This window comes from Oncorhynchus keta, chromosome 3 (assembly GCF_023373465.1).
Source record: "Oncorhynchus keta strain PuntledgeMale-10-30-2019 chromosome 3, Oket_V2, whole genome shotgun sequence".
In the NCBI taxonomy this organism is placed as follows: domain Eukaryota; kingdom Metazoa; phylum Chordata; class Actinopteri; order Salmoniformes; family Salmonidae; genus Oncorhynchus; species Oncorhynchus keta.
This window is the reverse complement of record NC_068423.1, coordinates 11,134,739-11,159,431: the sequence shown is the minus strand read 5'-3', so window position 1 is coordinate 11,159,431 and position 24,693 is coordinate 11,134,739. Positions and strand designations below refer to the sequence as shown.

General features: G+C 41.2%; 1 protein-coding gene and 1 long non-coding RNA gene across 9 annotated transcripts; one reads left to right on the top strand and one right to left on the bottom strand.

Annotated features, from left to right (window-relative positions):
- Nucleotides 1-1,780: 1,780 nt before the first annotated feature.
- LOC118366081 (uncharacterized) lies at nt 1,781-22,434 on the bottom strand. 5 transcript variants are annotated; one of them, XM_035748436.2, is made up of 7 exons: nt 22,310-22,434; nt 11,288-11,326; nt 10,646-10,867; nt 10,003-10,293; nt 3,759-4,253; nt 3,333-3,449; nt 1,781-3,173 (listed from the first exon to the last, which is right to left on the bottom strand). In XM_035748436.2, exons 1-7 carry the CDS (start codon nt 22,341-22,343, stop codon nt 2,662-2,664), a joined length of 1,710 nt encoding a protein of 569 aa, XP_035604329.1. In that variant the 5' UTR covers nt 22,344-22,434; the 3' UTR covers nt 1,781-2,661. The 5 variants fall into 5 exon arrangements, with proteins under 5 accessions (XP_035604329.1, XP_035604338.1, XP_052345206.1 ...); XM_035748445.2 differs by lacking the exon at nt 22,310-22,434 and adding an exon at nt 18,637-18,759; XM_052489246.1 differs by lacking the exon at nt 22,310-22,434 and adding an exon at nt 12,676-12,721.
- On the top strand, nt 18,895-23,562 carry LOC127914267 (uncharacterized). Of its 4 annotated transcripts, none has more exons than XR_008087851.1 (4): nt 18,895-19,091; nt 23,143-23,220; nt 23,299-23,376; nt 23,455-23,562. It is a non-coding gene; the product is annotated as an uncharacterized LOC127914267 (long non-coding RNA). The 4 variants fall into 4 exon arrangements; XR_008087853.1 differs by lacking the exon at nt 23,143-23,220 and adding an exon at nt 22,987-23,064; XR_008087852.1 differs by lacking the exon at nt 23,143-23,220 and adding an exon at nt 22,792-22,869.
- Nucleotides 23,563-24,693: the final 1,131 nt, after the last annotated feature.

The window sequence follows — 24,693 nt, the reverse complement described above, 5'->3', positions numbered from 1 at the left end:
TCATGTCAGAAAATAGTTTTCGACACTGGTCATATGGGACAGGACTCTCTCCCTGTTTGTTTCTCTCTCTTTCTCCCTTCCTCTCTTGTCGTTGTCTAACATCAGGGAGAGATAATCTCTTTGCCAGACAGAGAGAGAAAAGGAGGGGGGAAGGGAGAGCCATTGGTAAGTGATATCAGACAACGGTACTTTAATATGACACCTGAATTCTAACTGCACTCTGTATTCTCTTGGCATTTCTCTGTTAGGGGTTGAGGGGAGAGAGACTGGGAGTGAGGCAGGAGGGAGGAAAGAGAAGCTGTCAGGTTAGCTGAGGTCTCTCTCTGACACGCAGCGCCGGGCTGAGGAGCTTCCTGGAGGGAACAGTGGGTTCGGCAAATTAAAGTCAAGATGGATGAGTGTGGTGCAGGATTCCTCCTCTGCCCGCCCAGCACTGGTCACTCAGCTTCCCTCTCAGTGGTTTTTCTTGGGTCACAGCTACTGGCTTCAAGGTTGTTAAGAGCAAGGTCCGTTTTTACAAAGCATGATGCTCATTAGGATCAGTTTTGCCTTCAATCATAATGAATAAGATTACGTGGACAGGGGGGAGCTGATCTTAGATAAACACATCCACTCTTAGATGCTTTGTGAATACAGGCCCAAAACAGTAACCAGTTGTAGACCGTGTTAATTACCCATCCATCTTGTCTAGTGCTATTAAACTCTGCTTCTCATTCCATTGTTCTCAAACCTTATTTTAATATTATAAAATATTAACCCGTAGCACGTGCTCCAGCAGGTATATTTCACTGGTCAGCCCCAAAGCCAATTCCTCCTTTGGCCGCCTTTCCTAACTTTAAGCACCAGCTGTCAGAGCAGCTCACAGATCACTGCACCTGTACATAGCCCATCTGTAAATAGCCCATCCAACTACCTCATCCCCATACTGTTATTTATTTATTTTGCACCTCAGTATCTCTACTTGCACATCTATCACTCTAGTGTTTAATTGCTATATTGTCATTATTTCGCCACTATGGCCTAGTGCACACACTGTATATAGACTTTTAAAAAAAATGTATTATTGACTGTATGCTTGTTTATCCCATGTGTAACTCTGTGTTGTTGTTTGTGTCGCACTGCTTTGCTTTATCTTGGCCAGGTCGCAGTTGTAAATGAGAGCTTGTTCTCAACTGGCCTATCTGGTTAAATAAAGGTGAAATAAAATAAAACATTATTATTCCAGCACAGGTGATCCTGCACCAACGTACACCAAAGTACCATGGTAAAATGATACCGATTCAATCTTGAGTGTGGGATACAAACAACTGATTAAACAAAACAAATAAAAAAACACGAGAATTGATTATGCTAATACTTTATTTCAGCAAAGTAAATTATCATAATGATATATTGCCAATGTTACACTGCCGCCCACTGTAAATTACATGAATATACAGTTTGGAGTACTGTATTTAGATATCTCAGATACTGTGTAACTTAAGCATAATATGTTTTATACATTCTATTTACATTACAGACTCGGTTTAATTCGTAACCCAAAAAAGAGAAAGTGCTTAATTAATGAACAGTGCATATTTGCCTTAAAGCTCAAATGTATACAACACCAAAACATATACAAACATTTCTTGTCAAACTTTCAGTGTTGCAGTTGATATCTGTCTAAAACAATACTGAAAATGTCTAATATTACAAAGAAAAGTAAGTATTGAAATCGCTCCTTTTAAACACTTCACACATTAGAGATAAAAGCATTATCCTACACACTAGCTTCATTTGGGCATCCCAGATAACATATGTACATGTCATAAGACATTTATTATTATTATTTATTTGTATTTTTTGACCCCTTTTTCTTCTCCTCAATTTCGTGATATACAATTAGTAGTTACAGTCTTGTCCCATCGCTGAAACTCCCGTACGGACTCAGGAGAGGCGATGGTCGAGAGCCATGCGTCCTCCGAAACATGACCCTGCCAAGCCGCACTTGCTTCTTGACACTCCGCTTCGCTTAACCTGGAAGCCAGCCGCACCAATGTGTCGGAGGAAACACCGCACAACTGCCGATCATAGTCAGCGTGCATGCGCCCGGCCCGCCACAAGGAGTCGATAGAGCGTGATGGGACAAGGACATCCCGGGCGGCCAAACCCTCCCCTAACCCGAACGATGCTGGACCAATTGTGCACCGCCTCTTTGGTCTCCCGGTCGCGGCCTGCTGCAACACAGCCTGGGATCGAACCTGACTCTTTAGTGATGCCTCAAGTACTGCGATGCAGTGCCTTAGACCGCTGCGCCACTCGGGAGGAATTATTTATTTTTATTACAGGAAATTAGCTTTAAAACTACAAACTGTTCTCTCAGATTCATGGCAAAATGTGTAGAATAGCAGGAAATTAGCTCTAAAACAGCAAACTTTTCTTTCAGCCTAATGGCAAAATGGGTCAAATAGCATGAGCTTAGCTATGAAACTGCCTTGCTTGGACCTTGCGGGGGGCCCTGTAAAACTGCGCTACGCCACCGATCCTACACCCCACCTTTCCTCTTGTCATTACAGGACTTCCTATTGTCTCAGATCTAGGCCTACTTCTCCTCTCCCCTTTCTGCTCCCAGAGATCGGTATACCCCTCTTTAGCCTTCTCCAATGCTGCAAACTCTCCATCTCACTCTTTGCCTCCTTCTGCCCCCAAAGCATGGGACAAATCCTCAGTTCCCCCATCTTGGGACTTTTTCAAAGCTTCATACCCCCCATCCCCACCGTTCGCCCCCTTTTCCCCCAAGGTGTGGTACAGATCCCCAGTTCCCTCATCTTGGGACTTTTTCAACGCTTCATACCCCCCATCCCCACCTTTCGCCCCCTTTTCCCCCAAGGTGTGGTACAGATCCCCAGTTCCCTCATCTTTGGACTTTTTCAAAGCTTCATACCCCCCATCCCCACCTTTCGCCGCTCCTTCCTCCAAGGTGTGGTACTCCTCCTCCTTTCCTTCTGCTTTCTTCAGCGCTTCGTACGCTCCCTCTGTTTTCTCTCCTCCTGCTGCTTGTGCTGGAGTTGTGTTCAGGGTGTCGTACTCTCCCTCTCTCTTGGTACCATGTTTTTTGTGGAGCTCCTCGTACCCCCCATCTCCTCCATCCTGCGACTTCACTGTCATCAGGGGCATATCTTGGTAAATGGCCTCTAGCAGAGAAACACAGAAAATACATGAAGAACACAGAAGAATGAAGAACTTTTGAATGGTAAACAATTGATGTCATGTAAAAGACTTATGTGTCATTTAAACAAACATGTATGTGTGTGCACACAAAAACACGCTGAGGATACCAGTTGTAGGCTTACCTTCCCTAGTCCTCCTCTTGCGATACATGACTATGGCTCCTATGACCAGCATAACCCCCAAGACGATCAACCCAATGGTGATCAGTAGCACATGTGTCTCTTGAGCGTCGACGTCATCTGTCACGATGAGTAAAGCAGAAAGATGATCAATGTTAGGTTTGTCCAATTCTAAAGGTTTATTAACTTTGTTTAATTTTGCTGACAAGTGTATCACTAAAAAAAAAACATCATAGGCCTACTACACTGTATGATGCTCTCTCTTCAAATTACACATCAGAGTTGGCTTAAGCAGAGTTGGCTTGAGAAACTAACTTTTATGTGAATATTTCAAACTTCTATCAGGCATGTCCTTCAACAAGAATCTACTCTCATATTTTCACGCTCCAATAATATATGTTCAGGTTCTCTCATTTGTGTAGAACTCACAATGATGGATATCGCTTAGTGCAGACCTCCCGTTTTTCCACACTGCTCTGCATGCGTAACTACCAGCCGGCATGAAACCTGTGTAGCTTTGGCTGATGCCTTTAGGTAGCCACTGAGGATTGTGCTGTTTGTAGTACCAGTGATAGAAGGCGCCGTTGGGGCAGCTGGAGCATGAGCAGGACAGGCCAGCGGACTCCGAGACAACTGCCTTCATAGGGGGTGCTGAAACAATCAGTTCTTGTTGAGTTGAGTTGAATGTGCTTGGCATTCCTTTGTCCCTTCGCGTAAAGGTGGCTTGACAGCTATATATCCCCTGGTCGGACTCGGTCACATTGTTGATAACATAAGAAGAACTGGAACCGTCTTTTATCGTCTGTTTATCCTTGTAGAATATAGTGTGGCTAATTCGGTCGGTCCCCGACACAACACACCGCAGACTCAGTTTCTCCCCCAAAAGAGCAGGCCCAGGCAATATCATCATCCGTACGACCCGGCCTGGAGGAGAGATAGAAACAGGGAAGGTGGAAGAGAGGAAGAGAAAAAAGGGAATAGTTGCAAAGTGAGAAGGGAGGGATCAGATAAAATCGGGTTATCATTTGATGCAGACATCCTGTATAGTAGCAAAAAAAATGTCTCAGGAACCCAAGATAGGTAACTGGGTGGTTAGATTTCACCAGGAGTACTTTTCCCCGGTTAGAGTGTAAGCAGATGACAAATTTCACATATTTATTGAGGACTTGTGGTTGGATATGGTAAAGGTTTGTGTGTGGTTCTGCAACAAAGGAGAGGCATCATGAGCATGTTGCATAGCATAAAAGGTCAAGGTGATTTGGATAAACCTATTGAACCAATACATCTCAAACGCGGTGACTTAATATACTGTACATGAAAAACAGGAAACAAACCTACTCTTAAACTTGGACGCCCACAACTGGAAAGAAACCGAGGAATGGCTTGACAGGATTTAAATACAAACTAGAAAAGTACTGTTCCTGAAGAAAATGTAGTTTATAAAGATGTTAAAGAGTTAGAAATAATTAGGATAGCCTGCAAATGTGAAAGCCGGTTTGCTGTCTAGCTTGAATGGTTCAAAAGTTACTGTTGGTGAGTTATTTTAAGCAAATGGATACCGTAATAATTTATAACGATTTTAAAGAATTTGAATTTAGAATAGCCTATAGCTTTATTGGCAAAGGAGCAGGACCATTTTGGTTAACAAACGTTGTATTTCTATGGTTCTCAATCAATACTATGTTCATTTACACAAAGTTTAAATGCTTATAGTTTAAAAAGTCTAAATAGCATTAAAAATCTAAATACAAGCAATCTAAGTTGGGTCAGTCTGAACATCTAAATGTTGGTTTGGTGTTGATAGGCTAAATGGTGTAGGAGAAGATGCAGCAGGTGAAGAATGAAAACATATTGTTACCATTTAAGTCTGTGGCCCTTTTTTGCCATTGAAATGCATTGGTAGCTAATTTAAATATGGTTGTAGTACAAAAAAATGCTAACAAAAATATTTTCTCAAGTAATCTAAGTTGGAGCAGTCTGCACATTTGGAAGTTGGTTTTGTGTTAAAGGCTTAAATCGTTTAAGCGCTAAAGCAAGCCAAATAAACCTAACAATAATTGTGGTGTGCATGCTAAATTGTGAAGTATTTATTGATAGGATAGGATAGCCTGAACATGTGAAAGTGTGTTTGGTGCCTATAGATTGAATTACAAAATAGAAATATCACATTTTCATAAGTATTCAGACCTTTTACTCAGTACTTTGTTGAAGCACCTTTGGCAGCAATTACAGCCTCTCGTCTTCTTGGGTATGACGCTACATGCTTGGCACACCTGTATTTGGGGAGTTTCTCCCATTCTTCTCTGCAGATCCTCTCAAGCTCTGACAGGTTGGATGGGGAGAGTTGCTGCACAGCTATTTTCAGGTCTCTCCAGAGATGTTTGATTTGGTTCAAGTCCGGGCTCTGGTTGTGCCACTCAAGGACATTCAAAGACTTGTCCCAAAGCCACTCCTGTGTTGTCTTGGCTGTGTGCTCAGGGTCGTTGTCCTGTTGGAAGGTGAAACTTTGCCCCAGTCTGAGTTCAATCTTGGTTTCATCAGACCAGAGAATCCTGTTTCTCATGGTCTGAGAGTTGTTTAGGTGCTTTTTTGGCAAACTCCAAGCGGGCTGTCATGTGCGTTTACCTAGGAGTGGCTTCCGTCTGGCCACTCTACCATAAAGGCCTGATTGGTGGAGTGCTGCAGAGATGGTTGTCCTTTTGGAAGGTTCTCCCAACTTCACAGAGGAACTCTGGAGCTCTGTCAAGGTTACCTCCTTGACCAAGGCCCTTCTCCCCCGATTGCTCAGTTTGGCCGGGCGGCCAGCTCTAGCAAGAGTAATGGTGGTTCCAAAGCTCTTCCATTTAAGAATGATGGAGACCACTGTGTTCTTGGGGACCTTCAATGCTGCAGAAATGTTTTGATACCCTTCCCCAGATCTGTTCCTTGACACAATCCTGTCTCGGGGCTCTATGGACAATTCCTTCGACCTCATGGCTTGATTTTTTTTCTCTGACATGCACTGTGGGACCTTATATAGACAGATGTGTGTCTTTCTAAATCATGTCCAATCAATTGAATTTACCACAGGTGGACTGCAATCAAGTTGTACAAACATCTCAAAGATGATCAATGGAAACAGTATCCACCTGAGCTCAATTTTGAGTCTCATAGCAAGGGTCTGAATATTAATGTAAATAAGTTTCCATGTTTTTTTTTTTTATACATTTGCAAAAGATTCTAAAAACCTGTTTTGCTTCGTCATTATGGGGTATTGTGTGTAGATTGATGAGGAAATGTTTGTACTTAATCCATTTTAGAATAAGGCTGTAACGTAACAAAAAGTGGAAAAAGTCAAAGCCTGAATACTTTCCGAATGCACTGTACATGTAGGTTAAAGTCCATAAAAGGGAAGAGATCGTTGATCAGACAGAACTCTTAGTCCCACTGTATCTCCATGTTCACAGTCAGTATATAGCTTATAGATACCTACTTGTAGATACCTGAAGAAGTCTGACCTTGGTACAGTATATTCAACTCAGAGCTCAGTTTTTCAACAGATTTTAGAGTACCCTTTTCAAATAATTGATGGACATATTGAAGTTTCAAGTGTGCTCAGTTTCTAAAGCGTCTGTCTAATCATAGTGGCTTAAAACCCTTCATACTGTATGAACAATGGGTGATACAAATGAGATTCCTGTAGGACGGTTGAAAGCGTGTTGCACCTCTTTCCATGATTTATACAGTGTTGTGAAGAAGTATTTCCCCCCTTTTCTCTATTTTTGCATATTATATACTGAATGTTATCAGATCTTCAACCAACACCTAATATTAAGGCAAGTTGTCCAGGTCCCGAGTCAGCAAAGCATCCCCAAACCATCACACTACCACCACCATGCTTGGCCATTAGTATGAGGTTCTTACTGTGGAATGTAGTGTTTGGTTTTCACCAGGCATAATGGGACCCATGTCATCCAAAAGGTTGACTCAAGTTGGCCTAGAAGCACCTAGATGATCATCAAGACTCTTGGAAGAATGTTCTATGAACAGATGATTCAAAAGTATAGCTTTTTGGATGACATGGGTCTCATTATGCCTGGAGAAAACCAAACACTGCATTCTACAGTAAGAACCCTTTTCTGTGGTAGTATAATTTCCCTCCAACATGTTTTTTTTAAATATATTTTTTTGTCTGTTGTTCTGAACCCACTGCCCACAAGTCGTTGTTAAATTCTCATCTATGTTTCAGAACCAAAAAGTTGGGTGTTTTTGATTGTTGACCAATGGCGCACATATCCAGATTAGTGACCAGAAAGAATTTGTTTTATTTCCTCCAGAACAATAGCTGTCAACGAGCACTGCAGACAGGCTGCCTTCCAAAGTGAATGTGCGATGTAGATAGAACACCCATCCTTTCCAGCAAACTCCACTACATGTAATCCTTATGATTTTGGACTCCAGAGAAGTGACATGATACATCCCTATTTGATATTGGCTGCTAACATGAATGACTTTCGGGGGGGGGGGTCGCAAGTTTTGTACCTCTCCTTTTTGGGGCTCACGGTTCAAAAAGTTTGCAAACCACTGGGATACATGATAGTGGCAGCAAACATAGTAATGGTAAGTTACAGTATTTCTTACAATCTTCTATTTTGACTGGAATTGTGTTGGTCATTGAAAATGTTAGTTTACCTAAAATAGTTTACTCATCAATTTGTGCTGATTTCCCTTCCTATTCTTGTAATAATTGCTCAACAAGTCTGTGACCATGGTTGCGGAAACATTTTATTTTGTTATTTCTTTTAGCTTGAGCACATGCCACCCAAAAGATCCATGCATTGGACTTATTGCTTAAGTATAGGCCTACTTTAACAAATATACATTTTGTCTTTAATTATTGTTAAATTGATGCAACTTCATGTCTACTTCATGCCTTGGCAGCAGCTAATGGGGATCCAGAATAAATACAAATACTGTCAAAAACAAATGTTGGCAACAAGTCATTATACTATGTCTACAAGTGGCTGCTCTAGTAAGTAATTTGCTATTAGACTATTTCTTGCTTTTGTTTTAATTCATGGCTTGGTCTTCTCATGACAATTGCCTTGTGCTTCCTGGTGAATTCTTCGCAGTCTGGATTTATCACATTTTTTAAAATTTAACTAGCATTGTGCTGGAGTCCAAAGCATCTTGGGGGACTTTCACACCCAATTTGTTTTGCAGTGGTTTTTCCGAACGATTTATATATTCCCTAGATAACAGACTTGCCTCCATCTTGGCACTCCCCCACCGTGTAAAAAATATTTTGGGAGCTATAAAAATGCATTTATTTATGTCTACATTTGTTTTTGCCACGTTTATTGTACAGACACGTTAATGTATATGTTTTAATTATATTATGTGAGCTAAACATATTTAAAAAATGCTAAAGTATAAAAACATTTTCCTTAAAGTAGGTTATATATATTTTTAAATAAAGTACGAATGTTACTGTCCCCACTACTACAAAAAAATACTTAAATATGTGTAATTGTTTCCTTGAAACATTTAATTGAAATGCTTTAAAATTCCAATCATTCCTGGAGGACTGCTTCTTCTTCTGAGGAGTGCCAATATGGCCGACCGTTAGCTTCAAAGCCTCTCATTGGCCAACACATATAATCCGCAATGCAAGGTTTATACACATAATTTGTTTCCCCCCTAAATTATCTTTGTTTGAACCGGTGTGACCAACACACCGAGGTTGGCTCAAAAATTGTGGTCTTGGTCCAATTCCATTTTATACTGTGGTGCAGTTTGCTGCAGGTGAGAACGCAGTCTGGACCAAACACAGGAAAATAACCAGGAGCGCGCAGTATTATTTGTTGTTTGACTGCAAGCATTATTCTACTTCCAACTTCAGTGCGTTCAAGACAACTTGCAACTCCGGAAAACAACGAGCTGGGAAAAATATTTTGAATGGCCATCCAACTCGGAATTCCAAATGGACAATTCTGGCATATTTCTAGAGACTTTCCAACCTGAAGAACAATTAAATCATAATTTGACCTAACTTTTGTTGTTTAGTTCTCAGTTGTGTTGAAAGCGCCAATAGGCTACAGAATATAGCCTACTTACTTCCCATTTAGAGCAGCTATTGCGCTGTTTGCTAAAGCATGTTGTTGAAGACCAAAGCCAAAGTCATTTTTGGGGGACACGAGTTCTGCTTTTTCATAATCATAGTTTCATTCATTTTTCTCCAATAAACAATGAACTCAACAAACAATAGACTTGCATGACCACGTGGTTTTGTTTAGGCATCTTAGTTCGTTTGACATTTGGCAATGTGAAACGAAATGGAACAAATGAAAAGTAATACAATGTAACAAATAATCGCACTCTGATTCGAACTATAGCTCAGGACTAGGTGTGAAAACGCCCTTGCGTCAAAGCTAGGCCTAGGCTACAACAACTTGGAGGTCTGACACAGAGCCTACTGTAACCATTAACACTTTGCCAAGGAGGCTATAATTCTTCCTAATCGTGGACAGACTAGGTATGTAACATAATGGTATGAGCACTTGACACAATATTTTAGTCCTGGGTTTCTAGGATCGAGATGATCAATTGCCAAAACAGGAATTCGAGAGTTCATATTTATTCCACAATTCCTTTGAAATTATGGAAACATTGCAGCCACCAATGGTTGTTTTACCTGAGGTCTTGATGGTGAGGGGGGTGCTCCTCAGGTTAGTCTCGTCACTACACCAGTAGATGGCGACGGGGTCGTTCAGTTTGCTGGGTTGAAAGGTCAACACTTTGTGATTTTCGGTCGTCAGACTTTTCCTGAGTGTTATTCTGTGTACTCCCCCAGCCTTGTACACCCAACAGCACCATCCCTTCAGATTCTCATCCTCCTCCACCAGCAGCTCCAGGACTACTGAGCCATATATGTTGATGACTGGCTCCCCTGACTTGATCAACAGAGTGGCAGGTGGAAGGTACTCTGTGATGCAGTCCCAGGTGAGTCCAGAGTAGGTTGTAGTGAAGTGGAAGGTTCAAAAGTAAAGTAAGGGGAGAGATTTTTTTTTTTTGTTAAAGTAAGGGGAGAGGTTGAGCATGAAAACAGCATGTATATGACACATGCATTTTGAACACAGCAATACTTGTATACAAAAAGTGTAATAATTGACCAAATGTCTGTACAACCCACAAATATACTATAACATCAAACTCTTGCCATATCTGGTAGTTTATGAATTCTCTGCTTAATTTAAACTACCCACATTTTATGCCACTGAGCTGAAATGATATGTCCATGAGGCTTAGGCATTTGGGAGTTGGCGTGGTATATTTACCTAGAACTGTGATGTTGAAGTTGTCACTCTTCTGTCCATTGTTCTCACACTGATATGAGCCGGAGTTCTTAGCGGAGACAGCCCTTATGCTCCATGTCTTGTTGGCTTGATTTTGATCCTCAACCTTGTTGAAGAACCATTTTACCTTACCTGTGCTGTTGTCACAACTCAGAATTATTGTATCCCCAGAGTAGACTTGCTTGAATGTGAGGACCATGGAAACTGAAAAGAGATATAGGAGAGAGAACCGTTTGAGGAGATGCTTTTTTCTCTTGGTGCAAATAGGAATTCTCACAATATTATGCTTGTCACTGCTGGATACTGTAAATCGGAATGACAGTGAATTTGCCAACTGCAGTCTGAGGTTAGGGTTATGCTGCCACCTAGCGGTAGATTACAAGCATCAGCGTTTGGGACTTCGCATTTTAGAAGATATATGAAAGTTGCTGTAATGGCTAACGCCTTTATCACACTTTAGAGATATTGTGCCAAATAATGGGCGGAAGCAGAAAGAAGGGGGGCCCGGGGGGAGCAGGTGGAGGCTTGGCGGGCGGACTAGGTAAATAGGCGTGTATGGTTTCTGGCTTCAAGTGAAAAATACATATTTTTGGTTGCGTGGTGTTGTAAACGCTGTGTACTTACCCTGGGGTTTGAGCTGACTCTTGACCACAACAGAAAACACTGTAAAAAATAAAAGAAAGTTGTTTTTACATAATTCTGTACGCACTTCCCGTTCTCTCTACGCTGTGGTAGCGTTTCACCCGCATCCAGGTGTTAAACTGGGCCGGGTGAGGCGACCTATGATCCAAATGAAAGATAGGCAGAACGGAGAACCCAGAAGCTACCTTTGGTTATGCACATTTTGAATTATCCAATGAAAAATATTGTCCACAATTAACTTTCCTGAGCCAACAACACGAGTAAGCAACAGCAAAGTCAGATAACCCCAGTAGAATAGTTTGGTCAGCTTGTCGTATTCTATGTGAGAAAATAGTATTCCTCTCGAGGCACATTCAAATTGCGGGTGCCACACAGGGAGAGAATGCATGCCCCGTCATTGTATAACATTCTTAATGCAGTCGTGGGAAAACACATTTTGAAAGCAGTTTTGATGGCCACTGTTAAAATAGAGTATCACAGAGCTTTCTTTTTAAAACGTATTTCTAATTTCCAAAAGATGAGTGAACTGAACCATTTTAGAACCTGAGTTATTAGCAGGGACATGGTTTATGCTAAGTTAGTCCACGCCAATGTCGCCAACGGCGTTGAACGCTTAGGTGAGACCGGGTTTAAATGTAACACGGGTCAGCTGTAACAGGTAGGCCTAACATTATATTCATAGTACATGATCCTTGGCTGAGTGACATTGGAACGTTTTTTGGGGACATTCAAGTTATCAGTATGTTGCTAATTAGCAACAAGCTAATGTTTAGAGTTTGTGATTGCAATGGGGTAAATGCAGATGGAAAACTCTCAGCCAATGTATATATTGCCACTATCCTGCATCAGTTAGGCTACAGAAGGTGATAACGCTTATTACTAAATAACACCTGCCTGATAATATGGACCAATATGTTCTTGGGTTTATTTCTGGAGGGGGAAATTATACATTTGATCATTTTATTTTTTTTAATGTCACCAGAACTGACCTCATAGACCTTCTTACTTTGAAATGCACATTTTGTTGCGTTACAAAGGCAGAATGAAATGGATTTAATTGTGATTTATTTCACTTTTCTACACAAAATACTTAATAATGTGTACAGTACCACTCAAATGTTTGGACACACCTACTCATTCCAGGTGTAACAGTACTCTTCTGGCGTTGTGTACATCAGTCATCGACACGGAACTCCAATATGTAGCACCAATCATGTAGCTTTATTCTGATAAGAACGACACAAGATTGCACGTCATGCAATGCCCGTCTCACCATCCAACTCTGCACTCACGCACGCTGGTTTGGTGCTTGTTCACTGGGGCAGTTACCAAAATAATACAATTACAATATAATATCTTTAACAATGTACCTGATAAGAACGACACAAGATTGCACGTCATGCAATGCCCGTCTCACCATCCAACTCTGCACTCACGCACTGTACAAAATATATGAACCCCCCCACCAGACACAGTAAGTTGCTAGCTAATACTGGCGTGAATTCTCTACAACAAATATTCTCCAAAAACCCCTGCATCTTATGTGTGATGTTTGAATAACATTTACAAACTATTTGATATAAATTGTACATTTAAATAATCACTTGAGAGCATAAAATCACTTTTGACGTACGGTGCTTTGCAACCAACAACTTACCGCTGGTTTGGTGCTTGTTCACTGGGACGATTCTAACTGGAACATCCCCCCTCGTAAGCAAGCTACGCAAACCAGCCAATAAGATGCCATGTTGAGTAGGTGAAGGCAAGACAAACTCAAACCAAAAACCCATTGGCTTAACAATAAAGTGGCAAGGGGAATCAGCAATATAACCCTGTTACACAGGGTTTGACTTTACTTTGACTATTTTCTACATTGTAGAATAATAGTGAAGACATCACAAATATGAAAAAACATTTGCTTAACAAATCACATAATGGGTCACATGGACTCACTCTGTGTGCAATAATAGGGGTTAACATGACTACCCCATTTCTGTACCCCACACACTCAATTATCTTTAAGGTCACTCAGTGGAGTACAGAAGTTCACGCACATATTCCACCAATAAGACCAGGGAGTTTTTCCAATGCCTTGAGAAGAAGGGCACGGATTGGTAGATGGGTATATCCCTTTGAACATAGTGAAGTTATTCGTTCGGTTACGGATGGTATATCAATACACCCATTCACTAGAAAGATACAGGCATCCTTCCTAACTCAGTTGCTGGAGAGGATTTTGCTGAGGCCAATGTTGATTTTAAAACAGTTAAGAAATTGAATGACTGTGATTTAGAGAAAACTGAGGATGGTGATAAAAAAATATATATATACAATATAGAACAAAACACACATGACAACCAGAGAGACAACACACAACACTACATAAGGAGAGACCTAAGACAACAATATAGCGAGGCAGCAACCCAGGATAAAATGAAACAGCATGGAGGACAATAACCTAAAACACAAGGCCAAATCTTCACTGGAGCTGCTTACCAAGAAGACGGTTAATATCTATTTCCAGTTTTACTTAAAGCTGCTTGTAAATCTTATGCAAGATTTTACAAAGCATGATGAATATTTAAAAAAAATGGACAAATATTGTACAATACAGATGTGCAAAGCTCCTGAGACTTACCAAAAAAGGCTCACAGCTGTAATCACTAGCAAAAGTATTTTCCAAAACAATAAAATGTGAAGAAATCCAAGGGGGGTAAATGCTTATTATGGGCACTGTAAATGTATTTGGCAAATAAAGGTGATTCTGATTCTAATAAATATTGTAACGCTGGTTGTAGTTTAATATATCTTATAGCTCCCCATATTATTGATGCCTTATTTATCCTTTTGTATATCCATTATCATGTCTTATTCAAAAGATTATTCATTTATAAATGTAGTTCTATCTTATAGAGTTTGGAAAATACCCTGTATCCATCTGGTACTAAAATGCGCAACTGTGGACACATGCAGCGTGATAGAATGTTTCTTGTCCAAACGGCAGACTACCTTTTTTAAATGGAATGGGTAATTCAGGGCCTAGAAATGAATACTAAATGTAGAATCAACTCCAGAAGTAATTACGAGGCCATTTTAAAGATCAACTTTAAAGGCACTTTATAGAGAGGAACCGGGAGATATGAGTCCTTCCATGACTGGTGTAAGTCATTTATCTCCCCTCTGCTTGTGATGCGCAGGTCCACTCATAACACGCATTCCCCGTGGTTATATCCGTGGGGTGGGTGGGTTAAGGGTCATTAAATCTTGTGTGGATGACGAGCGGGTTGAATAAAGAGAAAACAATGCATTAAAAATCCCTAAATATATCATTATTGTGCAATTCATATCTATAGTCTACATTGAGTGTTTTCTTTCATTTGTATCTGCTTTTAGTGCTTTAGGGCCTAACTACGTGCGTCAAATACACGACAATTGACAAATGCTTTTGGGAACTTGGGCAGAAAAAGTTAACGTCGATCCACTGAGGCAAAAAAGACAATGTCGGAGTTTAATTCAATAAGAGAAAAGCTGTGAAATGTGGAGTTGACAATTAAGAGAAGGGAGGGCCGTAACAGTAGCCTAATGTTTGGGAAATATGTGATGATTTATGAGGCGCTATACAAATTCGACAGTCTCAACACTGCTAGCTAGCCAGCTAGCCCCCGAATAGTAGCACTGTAGAAACTATTACACTCAACGGAACGACTTGATTAGTGTAGTGTCAACAACGCAGCTACTGCCAGCTAGCCTACTTCAGCAGTACTGTATCATTTTAATCATTTTAGTCAATAAGATTCTTGCTACCTCATCTTTACTAGATGCTGCTCTTCTACTAACCTCATTGCAACTCCCCTCCAAGTCTCCGACCACTACCTTGTATCCTTTTCCCTCTCGCTCTCATCCAACACTTCCCACACTGCCCCTACTCGGATGGTATCGCGCCGTCCCAACCTTCGCTCTCTCTCCCCCGCTACTCTCTCCTCTTCCATCCTATCATCTCTTCCCTCTGCTCAAACTTTCTCCAACCTATCTCCTGATTCTGCCTCCTCAACCCTCCTCTCCTCCCTTTCTGCATCCTTTGACTCTCTATGTCCCCTATCCTCCAGGCCGGCTCGGTCCTCCCCTCCCGCTCCGTGGCTCGACGACTCATTGAGAGCTCACAGAACAGGGCTCCGGGCAGCCGAGCGGAAATGGAGGAAAACTCGCCTCCCTGCGGACCTGGCATCCTTTCACTCCCTCCTCTCTACATTTTCCTCCTCTGTCTCTGCTGCTAAAGCCACTTTCTACCATTCTAAATTCCAAGCATCTGCCTCTAACCCTAGGAAGCTCTTTGCCACCTTCTCCTCCCTCCTGAATCCTCCCTCCCCCCCCTTCTCCCTCTCTGCAGATGACTTCGTCAACCATTTTGAAAAGAAGGTCGACGACATCCGATCCTCGTTTGCTAAGTCAAACGACACCGCTGGTTCTGCTCACACTGCCCTACCCTATGCTCTGACCTCTTTCTCCCCTCTCTCTCCAGATGAAATCTCGCGTCTTGTGACGGCCGGCCGCCCAACAACCTGCCCGCTTGACCCTATCCCCTCCTCTCTTCTCCAGACCATTTCCGGAGACCTTCTCCCTTACCTCACCTCGCTCATCAACTCATCCCTGACCACTGGCTACGTCCCTCCCGTCTTCAAGAGAGCGAGAGTTGCACCCCTTCTGAAAAAACCTACACTCGATCCCTCCGATGTCAACAACTACAGACCAGTATCCCTTCTCTCTTTTCTCTCCAAAACTCTTGAGCGTGCCGTCCTTGGCCAGCTCTACCGCTATCTCTCTCAGAATGACCTTCTTGATCCAAATCAGTCAGGTTTCAAGACTAGTCATTCAACCGAGACTGCTCTTCTCTGTATCACGGAGGCGCTCCGCACTGCTAAAGCTAACTCTCTCTCCTCTGCTCTCATCCTTCTAGACCTATCGGCTGCCTTCGATATTGTGAACCATCAGATCCTCCTCTCCACCCTCTCCGAGTTGGGCATCTCCAGCGCGGCCCACGCTTGGATTGCGTCCTACCTGACAGGTCGCTCCTACCAGGTGGCGTGGCGAGAATCTGTCTCCTCACCACGCGCTCTCACCACTGGTGTCCCCCAGGGCTCTGTTCTAGGCCCTCTCTTATTCTCGCTATACACCAAGTCACTTGGCTCTGTCATAACCTCACATGGTCTCTCCTATCATTGCTATGCAGACGACACACAATTAATCTTCTCCTTTCCCCCTTCTGATGACCAGGTGGCGAATCGCATCTCTGCATGTCTGGCAGACATATCAGTGTGGATGACGGATCACCACCTCAAGCTGAACCTCAGCAAGACGGAGCTCCTCTTCCTCCCGGGGAAGGATTGCCCGTTCCATGATCTCGCCATCACGGTTGACTCCATTGTGTCCTCCTCCCAGAGCGCTAAGAACCTTGGCGTGATCCTGGACAACACCCTGTCGTTCTCAACTAACATCAAGGCGGTGTCCCGTTCCTGTAGGTTCATGCTCTACAACATCCGCAGAGTACGACCCTGCCTCACACAGGAAGCGGCGCAGGCCCTAATCCAGGCACTTGTCATCTCCCGTCTTGATTACTGCAACTCGCTGTTGGCTGGGCTCCCTGCCTGTGCCATTAAACCCCTACAACTCATCCAGAACGCCGCAGCCCGTCTGGTGTTCAACCTTCCCAAGTTCTCTCACGTCACCCCGCTCCTCCGCTCTCTCCACTGGCTTCCAGTTGAAGCTCGCATCCGCTACAAGACCATGGTGCTTGCCTACGGAGCTGTGAGGGGAACGGCACCTCAGTACCTCCAGGCTCTGATCAGGCCCTACACCCAAACAAGGGCACTGCGCTCATCCACCTCTGGCCTGCTCGCCTCCCTACCACTGAGGAAGTACAGTTCCCGCTCAGCCCAGTCAAAACTGTTCGCTGCTCTGGCCCCCCAATGGTGGAACAAACTCCCTCACGACGCCAGGACAGCGGAGTCAATCACCACCTTCCGGAGACACCTGAAACCCCACCTCTTCAAGGAATACCTAGGATAGGGTAAGTAATCCTTCTCCCCCCTAAAAGATTTAGATGCACTATTGTAAGTGGCTGTTCCACTGGATGTCATAAGGTGTATGCACCAATTTGTAAGTCGCTCTGGATAAGAGCGTCTGCTAAATGACTTAAATGTAAATGTAAATGTCAAGATGTGGACTTCAAATATGGCGTGTCAAGAGAACTGTATTGTTCAGATGGGTTAAATGGAATAGTAACTGAAGTTTAATGTGTTTCCATTGCATTTTCAACTCTATGGATGTTTTTTTCACTAAAACTGTTGCATTAAATAGCATACTTGCACACTGGTTTGGGAACATGCTGTATAGACAACAGGTAGCTGACAGTGGATATGGTAGGTTATAGGTTATATATTTTTTATCCTTAAAAAAAACAATTGCCAGCCAAGCACCGATCATCATGTCACCAGCATCATTCACATGATAGCCTACCCTCTATTTATTGAACATTTGCACAAAGCTCATCAACATGCACTTAATCGCCATAAGTTATGAAGTTATGAAATAAGTTATTACGGTCATAATAACTTATTCCATCTGCCTATAAACTCTGCATGCTTTTCAATGTCGTGGTAGGCTACAACATCATCGTGTGATTCCAAGCTTACTGCTACAGGATGGTTTTTATATCAATCATCACGTCACCAGAATAAGACCCTAATAAACTGCATGCTTTCCCAAGTAGTAGTGGTAGGACCACACAGCATATCCTCGCGTAACTCAAAGTTTACTTTGATATGATGGTTATTGTATCAATATTTGTGCGTTAAGGCTTTCCACCACCAATTCTCGCATAATACATTTTACAGACCCAAACTGATCCAATACCGAGAAAATTACCTGTGATAACTATTTTTTTAGGTCATTCATGTGAATTAAATGGTTGGATGCAAACCTTGTTACTGACTCATATCCATTTTGCATCTAAACTAGTTATTTTCTCAAACACCGCAAAAAAACCCCACCCTTAAATGCCTTTGAGTAGGCGACTGTCATTCACCCTCTTGTCATTTAAGGTTATCATTATTTAAGCTTTACATGTGATCATTATACTGAATTCAACCCAGTGAATCTATAAATCCACAGAAAAAGGGCACACAATTCATAATTCCAGTTATATAGCATATATTTAGTCATAATATAAACAGAACATTTTGTTGGTCATAATATAACAGGAAAACAATTGTATGCAGAGTTAAACAGAGCAGAAGACTGGTAGCACCATTAATTGGTGGAGATGGGGGGCTTACCTGCCAATATCAGGAAAATGTATGTCATACCCATCTCTGTTCAGTATGCCTACTTAAGATCTGCACATCAGGGAAATGACTGGGTGACTAACAATGAGAGGACAGCTAATGGAGAATACAAATGGGGGCTGTGCTACAGACGGAAGACACCCAAAATATTTTTGTTTTGATTGATTTTAGTAGAACATTCCCGAACAAACTTCTGCACGCTGGCTTTCTTGTTTGTTCCACAGTATTTTCATTGTTCTCTAAAAGCAGGGGTTCCCAAACTTTTTCACTCAGGCCCCCCTTCCAGCATTGGGAAACATCCCGCGCCCCCCTGCGCATGTGCTCCACTTCTATTTCTATGGGCACGAGCACTGTTCATGACACAAACTGTTCACACCCCTCTTGTTGGCAAGGATAACATTTTGCAGGTTTACAGCTAATTTCCTGCTATTATACACATTTTGCAGGTTTACAGCTAATTCCCTGCTATTATACACATTTTGCAGGTTTACAGCTAATTCCCTGCTATTATACACATTTTGCCGTGTCTTATATGTGTTCATGTGATATTTGAGTGACTCAAACATTACAACAAAATCAATGAGCTGAATAAAAACCTAGCTAAAAAGCATTATCTGACTTGAACTAGTTGATCTGGACATTTCTGAGTTATAAATAGATCTGAGGTCTGCAATGACTGACACGAGAAGAGAAACTGCTGGTGCACTACCCAATTCATTATATACTCTTTGAAATGAATTATATACACCCATTGATTATTGAAGAACATAACATATAACCACCTCATGAACTTATTTCAACTGGCATACCCCACCAGAACCCAAAATATAAGCTTGATCTACTTCAATGTTTGTAAACAACGTAAATGTAAGCAAACACTGTATGGACTCCTAACATGGTTAAAACTATTCTTTTGATATCATGGATGGTCAGTCATCCAGAGCTTTCTTTTGTTACTTACTTCTCATATCCAAAATATTAGTGAACTGAACCATTTTAGAACCTGAGTTATTAGCAGGGACATGGTTTATGCTAAGTTAGTCCTCGCCAATGTCGCCAACGGCGTTGAACGCTTAGGGGAGACCGGGTTTAAATGCAACACAGGTCAGCTGTAACAGGTTCAGCTGTCTACATTATATTCATAGTACATGATCCTTGGCTGAGTGACATTGGAACGTTTTTTGGGGACATTCAAGTCATGCGTATGTTGCTAACTAGCAACAAGCTAATGTTTAGAGTTTGTGATTTAGCAAATGATTAGCCGAATGCAATTGGGTAAATGCAGATGGAAAACTCGGCCAATGTATATATTGTCACTATCCTGCATCAGTTAGGCTACAGAAGGTGATAACGCTAATTACAAAATAACACCTGCCTGATCATATGGACCAATATGTTCTTGGGTTTATTTCTGGAGGGGGAAATGATATTTTATGAAATTTTTACTTTTAAAAAGTCACCAGAACTGACCTTCTTACAAACCTTCTCACTTTGTAATGCACATTTTGGTTGCGTTACAAAGTGGGGGCTGTGCTAGGGATTTAATTGTGATTTATTTCACCTCGCTACACAAAATACTTCATAATGTGTACGGTACTAGTCAAAAGTTTGGACACCTACTCATTCCAGGGTTTTTCTTCATAGTTTACTATTTTCTACATTGTAGAATAACAGTGAAGACATCACAAATATGAAAAAACATTTGCTTAACAAATCACATAATGGGTCACATGGACTCACTCTGTGTGCAATATTGTTGATGCCTTCTTTATTCTTTTGTATATCCATTATCATGTCTTATTCAAAAGATTATTCATTTATAAATGTAGTTCTATCTTATAGAGTTTGGAAAATACCCCGTATCCATCTGGTACTAAAATGCGCAACTGTGGACACATGCAGCGTGATAGAATGTTTCTTGTCCAAACGGCAGACTACCTTTTTTAAATGGAATGGGTAATTCAGGGCCTAGAAATGAATACTAAATGTAGAATCAACTCCAGAAGTAATTACGGGGCCATTTTAAAGATCAACTTTAAAGGCACTTTATAGAGAGGAACCGGGAGATATGAGTCCTTCCATGACTGGTGTAAGTCATTTATCTCCCCTCTGCTTGTGATGCGCAGGTCCACTCATAACACGCATTCCCCGTGGTTATATCCGTGGGGTGGGTGGGTTAAGGGTCATTAAATCTTGTGTGGATGACGAGCGGGTTGAATAAAGAGAAAACAATGCATTAAAAATCCATAAATATATCATTATTGTGCAATTCATATCTATAGTCTACATTGAGTGTTTTCTTTCATTTGTATCTGCTTTTAGTGCTTTAGGGCCTAACTACGTGCGTCAAATACACGACAATTGACAAATGCTTTTGGGAACTTGGGAAGAAAAAGTAAAGGTCGATCCACTGAGGCAAAAAATACAATGTCGGAGTTTAATTCAATAAGAGAAAAGCTGTGAAATGTAGATTTGACAATTAAAAGAAGGGAGGGCCGTAATAGTAGCCTAATGTTTGGGAAATATGTGATGATTTATGAGGCGCTATACACATTTGAGTCAAAAAGATGTGGACTTCAAATATGGCGTGTCAAGAGAACTGTATTGTTCAGATGGGTTAAATGGAATAGTAACTGAAGTTTAATGTGTTTCCATTTCATTTTCAACTCTGGATTTTTTCCCCCACTAAAACTGTTGCGATAAATAGCATACTTGCACATTCTGGTTTGGGCACATGCTCTTGGTTATACGTTGAGAAATTAATAAAATAAACATCCTTAAAAAACAATTGCCAGCCAATTACCGATCATCATGTCACCAGCATCATTCACATGATAGCCTACCCTCGATATTTATTGAACATTTGCACGAAGCTCATCAACATGCACTTAATCACCATAAGTTATGAAGTTATGAAATACATTATTAAGTTAATCATAACTTATTCCATCTGCCTATAAACTCTGCATGCTTTTCAATGTCGTGGTTAGGCTACAACATCATCGTGTGATTCCAAGCTTACTGCTACATGGTGGTTTTTCTATCAATCATCACGTCACCAGAATAAGACCCTAATAAACTGCATGCTTTCTCAAGTAGTAGTGGTAGGACCGCACAGCATATCCTCGCGTAACTCAAAGTTTACTTTGATATGATGGTTATTGATGGTTATTGTATCAATATTTAAGGCTTTTCCGCCACCTATTCTCGCATAATACATTTTACAGACCCAAACTGATCCAATACCGAGAAAATTACCTTTGATAACTATTTTTTTATGCATCAGGTCATTCATCTGAATTAAATGGTTGGATGCAAACCTTGTTACTGACTCATATCCATTTTGTATCTAAACTAGTTATTTTCTCAAAAACCGCAAAAAAACACCATTAAATGCCTTTGAATAGGCGACTGTCATTCACCCTCTTGTCATTTAAAGGTATACTTATTTAATCTTTACATTTGAATTCAACCCAAGGAGTCTACAAATCCACAGAAAAAGTGCACACAATTCACAATTTCAGTTATATAGTATATATTTAGTTATAATACTGTATAACATACATTTTTTGGGGTCATAATATAACAGAAAAACAATTGTATGCAGAGTTAAACAGAGCAGAAGACTGGTAGCACCATTAATTGGTGGAGATGGGTGGCTTACCTGCTAATATCAGGAAAATGTATGTCATACCCATCTCTGTTCAGTATGCCTACTTAAGATCTGCACATCAGGGAAATGACTGGGTGACTAACAATGAGAGGACAGCTAATGGAGAATACAAATGGGGGCTGTGCTACAGACGGAACAATGTTGAGGAAGTTGAGACTTGGAAGACACCCAAAATATTTGTTTCTTGATTTATTTTAGGAGAACACTCCAGAACAAACTTCTGCACATTGGCTTTGTTGTTTGTTCTACAATATTTTCATGAGTCTCTTAACGCAGGGGTTCCTAAACTTATTAACTCAGGTCCCCCTTCCAGCATTGGGGAACATCCTGCGCCCCCCTGCGCATGTGCGCCACTTCTATTTCTATGGGCACGAGCACTGTTCATGACACAAACTGTTCACACCCCTCTTGTTGGCGGAGATAACATTTTGCAGGTTTACAGCTAATTCCCTGCTATTATACACATTTTGCAGGTTTAAAGCTAATTCCCTGCTATTATACACATTTTGCAGGTTTACAGCTAATTCCCTGCTATTATACACATTTTGCAGGTTTAAAGCTAATTCCCTGCTATTATACACATTTTGCAGGTTTAAAGCTAATTCCCTGCTATTATACACATTTTGCAGGTTTAAAGCTAATTCCCTGCTATTATACACATTTTGCAGGTTTAAAGCTAATTCCCTGCTATTATACACATTTTGCAGGTTTACAGCTAATTCCCTGCTATTATACACATTTTGCAGGTTTAAAGCTAATTCCCTACTATTATACACATTTTGCAGGTTTAAAGCTAATTCCCTGCTATTATACACATTTTGCAGGTTTAAAGCTAATTCCCTGCTATTATACACATTTTGCAGGTTTACAGCTAATTCCCTGCTATTATACACATTTTGCAGGTTTAAAGCTAATTCCCTGCTATTATACACATTTTGCAGGTTTAAAGCTAATTCCCTGCTATTATACACATTTTGCAGGTTTACAGCTAATTCCCTGCTATTATACACATTTTGCAGGTTTACAGCTAATTCCCTGCTATTATACACATTTTGCAGGTTTAAAGCTAATTCCCTGCTATTATACACATTTTGCAGGTTTAAAGCTAATTCCCTGCTATTATACACATTTTGCAGGTTTACAGCTAATTCCCTGCTATTATACACATTTTGCAGGTTTAAAGCTAATTCCCTGCTATTATACACATTTTGCCGTGTCTTATATGTGTTCATGTGATATTTGAGTGACTCAAACATTACAACAAAATCAATGAGCTGAATAAAAACCTAGCTAAAAAACATTATCTGACTTGAACTAGTTTATCTGGACATTTCTGAGTTATAAATAGCTCTGAGGTCTGCAATGACTGACATGACAAGAGAAACTGCTGGTGCACTACCCAATTCATTATATACTCTTTGAAATGAATTATATACACCCATTGATTATTGAAGATTATATACTGGGTGGTTTGAGCCCTGAATGCTGATTGGTTGGCAGCCGTGCTATATCAGACCTTATACCACAGGTATGATAAAACATTTATTTTTACTGCTCTAATTACGTTGGTAGCCAGTTTATATTAGCAATAAGGCACCTCGGGCCACGCACTCCACAATCCGTGGTGCCTGGAAACAGCCCTTAGCCGTGGTATATTGGCCATATACCCCCCCGTGCCTTATCGCTTAAATGTAACGTATAAATGCCTCATGAACTTAGTTCAACTGTCATACCCCACCAGAACCCAAAATATAAGCTTGTTTTACTTCAATGTCTGTAAACAACATAAATGTAAACAAACATTGTATGGACTCAAACCATGGTTAAAACTATACTATATATTTTGATATCATGGATGGTCAGTCCTTGCATCCAGAGCTCTGGCTATGAATTTGAGAGTGGATACATTTCTTTAGCCCTATCCCTTAGCTTTTCACCAAAACAGCGTTGGGGAGCCCACGCTGTTCTGTTTTAAATAATAGTTTCAGTATCTCACGTATGGGACATGACCATTCGGGGAAGTGACCACATGAAGCTCCAATCACCTAAGTGTGGAGACTAGTGGGTAACCCCACTTTTCATCAGGCGCCCCGGTCCTACCTTCTGGAAATGCACTTCCACATAACACAGGGGGCGATGAAATAACAGAGCCCCATTCATTTTCAATGGAGGGAATTGAAGTGGGCTGGGGACTGTTGGACGACGCCCATTACTGGCTTACTTCTCTCGTTTAGTACGCCTAATGTTCATTCGTTTATGTCAGCTAAGCTGACCGGTTACACCGCAAGGTAACATGGTCAATGAGGAGGCAAGGTGTTGCAAGAACACAGAGTACTGTGATTTCAGTAAGGAAGGCAATCCTTCTTCATTCCACC